The 3,318-nt window shown below is 41.6% G+C and overlaps 1 protein-coding gene across 1 annotated transcript; it reads left to right on the top strand.

Annotated features, from left to right (window-relative positions):
* The first annotated feature begins 582 nt into the window (after positions 1 to 582).
* On the top strand, positions 583 to 2,810 carry TCEANC (transcription elongation factor A N-terminal and central domain containing). The gene is made up of 2 exons (XM_053457414.1): positions 583 to 655; positions 1,467 to 2,810. Exon 2 carries the CDS (start codon positions 1,469 to 1,471, stop codon positions 2,504 to 2,506), a length of 1,038 nt encoding a protein of 345 aa, XP_053313389.1. The 5' UTR covers positions 583 to 655; positions 1,467 to 1,468; the 3' UTR covers positions 2,507 to 2,810.
* The last annotated feature ends 508 nt before the right edge of the window (positions 2,811 to 3,318 follow it).

Here is a 3,318-nt window from a genome sequence, read left to right as displayed (position 1 = left end):
CCTGAATACGCACTCATCATCTCCACAATAGGTATATAAGGCTACGTATAGACTTGTACAAGTGCCCCTTCCTGTATACATTGTGCTGAATAAGCAGGGCTGCTGCTGAACCTGGGTGAATAGTATATTTCATTATTCATTTATTTTAAATTTGGGTCAACCTCGCCTAACTTTGATATTTCTTTACATATTATTTAGAATAAGAAGGAGTCGGATCCTGACTGGGTGACCCTGAGAATTTGCCCCATCACCCAAAAACCCTGTTCCCAGGTGCGTTTGTATATATATATATATATATATATATATATATATATATATATATATATATATATATATATATATATATATATATATATATATATATATATATATATATATATATTGGCTTATGTTATTTCTTAGCAGCAGTCTTCTGGTTGCTGTAGAAGATTGCCTTGTGATTAAACAGCTAGCCCTCTTTTCCAGAACGCATTATATTTATGTAGCTGATGTTGGCTGTCCTTCTCGGTATCTGCGGCGTACACTATTATCATGCTGCCTCTAGTGTTGAAATCCGGAACTGTTGTGTCTTTAGCCCTTGTTTCCACACCGAGCATTTTTTTTTCTCTGCACGGATCCAGCTGCTCCCTTCCTCCTGCAGGCTTTCTTGTGTATGGTAAGGCCTAGCTTTATTTATCTAGATATAACCCCTTATTTGCCAAATTGCTGATATCTCGTGGCTGTGTTTTTATACTCACACCCTGATCTCCTTGTTTATGTGTTTCATATGTAGGTTTAGGAATAGGCCTACCCCATACATGTTTAAATACCTGCACTGCATTAACCCATACCACTTATGCTGCAAGGCTTTTCCACTTGTCCACCACCCTCTCAGTAAAGTATGGTACAGTATAACACTGCCAGGTGGACAGTAGCCTCCGTCAGGCCTGGACTGGCCATCTGGCACACAGGGCACAGGCCCAGTGGGCTGCTCCGTGACATCACACCATACACACCCAATCTGCCACTCCAGCGGTTGATCGGGTGCTGTAGCGTGCAGCCACGGGCTGGATGTGACACTGCACACATAGTGTTCAGCTGCGTAGTGTTCGTTTAGACCAGTATTTTGGTAGAAGTAGAAGAAAAGGTCACTCGTGTTTATGGTGATCAGAATGAAGAATTAAAATATGTAGATTGGTAGTCTGAGTTAATTGATAAATAATAAAAATATGCTAGATAGGGGCATTGGTGTTTTATTTCGAATATATATGGATATCCACCACCGTTAATGCAAACAATAAAACGTTCCTCAAATAACCAAACCGCGTTACTTCCAGCTAGCATACCAGTGGCATGGATGGGTCAAAAGGGGTCAACCCTGAACTAGGCGCAGAATGTGGTGGTAGTGCATGAATGAGCTCCCCCAGTGCTTGTGGACATACTGCCTGTACAACAGATTATTTATTTTCTATTTTTTCCAACCACAGGAATGTTACAGAAAATGAACCTTAAGGAGTTAACCCACCGAGGTTCGGAAGTGGAGAGTCTTTTGTACGATAGAAAATATGAAGACGTGGCGTTGCACCTGACACATTTTGAAAATGCTACGGTCACTATAGAGATCCTCCAAAACACTGACATTGTTCACGTTGTTTACAGGGTTTTAAAGAGCTGCCCGCAGGGTGTACTGAAAACAAGGGCCAAGTGTTTATTATCCAAATGGAAAGCCTCGTATAAAAAAAGCCACCTTCAAACCAGTAACCCGAATGAAGGGTGTCCTGCTTGTGAAAACAATAACGTGTCTGAGGAAGACAGTATTGAGGTTCATAATAGTCGACCAGAAATTGGAATGCTGAATACATTGCATTCATCTAATGAGAAGCACAAACAGATAAATGGGGATTCAGAGTCGAGTATAAGACAACACTGTGGAGAGGAGCCCACATTGCCTGACAGCGGTCAGCATCAAAAGAAGGTGGTTGTGGAAGATTCCGTTTTGAGGACTAGATTTACAGATCTCCTATGTGTTGCTTTGGTAGACCCTACAGACTGTCAAGAAAAAGCCCAGAATTTAGCAAAGGAAATCGAGGAGAATATCTTTCTTCTTCACAGCGGAAATGACAAGAAATATAGAAACTGTATTAGAAGCAAAGTTTCTAATTTAAAAAATCCTAAAAATCACCATCTGAGAGAGCAACTTTTCTCAGGGGCGTTAAGTCCAAAGGCGTTTGCTGAGATGACGTCAATGGAAATGGCCAGTGAGGAACTTAGGACACTCCGTGCTAGCTACACTCAGGCGGGTGTCAGGGAACATCAGCTTCCACAAAGCGTGGACGGAATCCAGACCAATAAAGTCAAGTGTCGGAAGTGCGAGAACTTTGACTGTAAAGTGACCGTGATTTCCAGAGGAACTCTGTTTCTTCCTGGTTGGGTTCGCTCGAGAAACCCAGATGAAGAGATGATGACGTTTGTTATATGCAATAAGTGCGGAGAACAATGGTACCATAGTAGATGGGTCTGCCTTTGAACTTGGCCACAATGGATGCTTTCTTAGATGTCAACAGAGAGGATACATCCAAGTAATTATACATTTGGATGTGTTATCTAGCACAGCGTTGGCCGATTCTATGAAATCAGTGATTTAACTTGGTGGAACCTGGGGAACTTTCAGGCATCTGGCCCAAAGGCCACCAGTTTGGAAAACAATAGTCTTTAGTCTGAGAATTAAAAACAAAGAGGGACTTGGTGCAATATTTGAACATGTTTTTATTGTCTTAACAAACCTCTGGAATGGTCAATCCTGCAGAATAAATTCTTGCTTATACTACTAACGCTTGGTGTGGTTTTATTTTCTCAAAGTGACCCGTCTATTCCTTACTGGAGCGCTAGGTCTTTACGCCGCATTCGATTCGCTGCTCAGCCCTGTAGAAGACGATACAGAAAAGTTCTGGAAAAGTCAACCGGTGCGGAGGGCTTCTGTTATTAAGTGACCATACCAGTAGGATGAGGATTACGGTCAGCAGATGAAGTGCTTGCTGAAGCTCCTGGGTGCCTTTTTATCGTCACCTCCTTGTATGTGGAGTCCTTATACAGTGGGGCAAAAAAGTATTTAGTCAGCCACCAATTGTGTAAGTTCTCCCACTTACAAAGATGAGAGAGGCCTGTAATTTTCACCATAGGTACACTTCCACTATGAAAGACAGAATGGGGGAAAGAATACAGGAAATCACATTGTAGGATTTCTAATGAATTCATTGGTAAATTCCTCAGTAAAATAAGTATTTGGTCAACTACAAACAAGCAAGATATCTGGCTCTCACAGACCTGTAACATCTTCTT

Source organism: Spea bombifrons, chromosome 2 (assembly GCF_027358695.1).
Source record: "Spea bombifrons isolate aSpeBom1 chromosome 2, aSpeBom1.2.pri, whole genome shotgun sequence".
NCBI classification, from domain to species: Eukaryota; Metazoa; Chordata; class Amphibia; order Anura; family Pelobatidae; genus Spea; species Spea bombifrons.
This window is presented reverse-complemented; position numbering and strand designations above follow the sequence as displayed.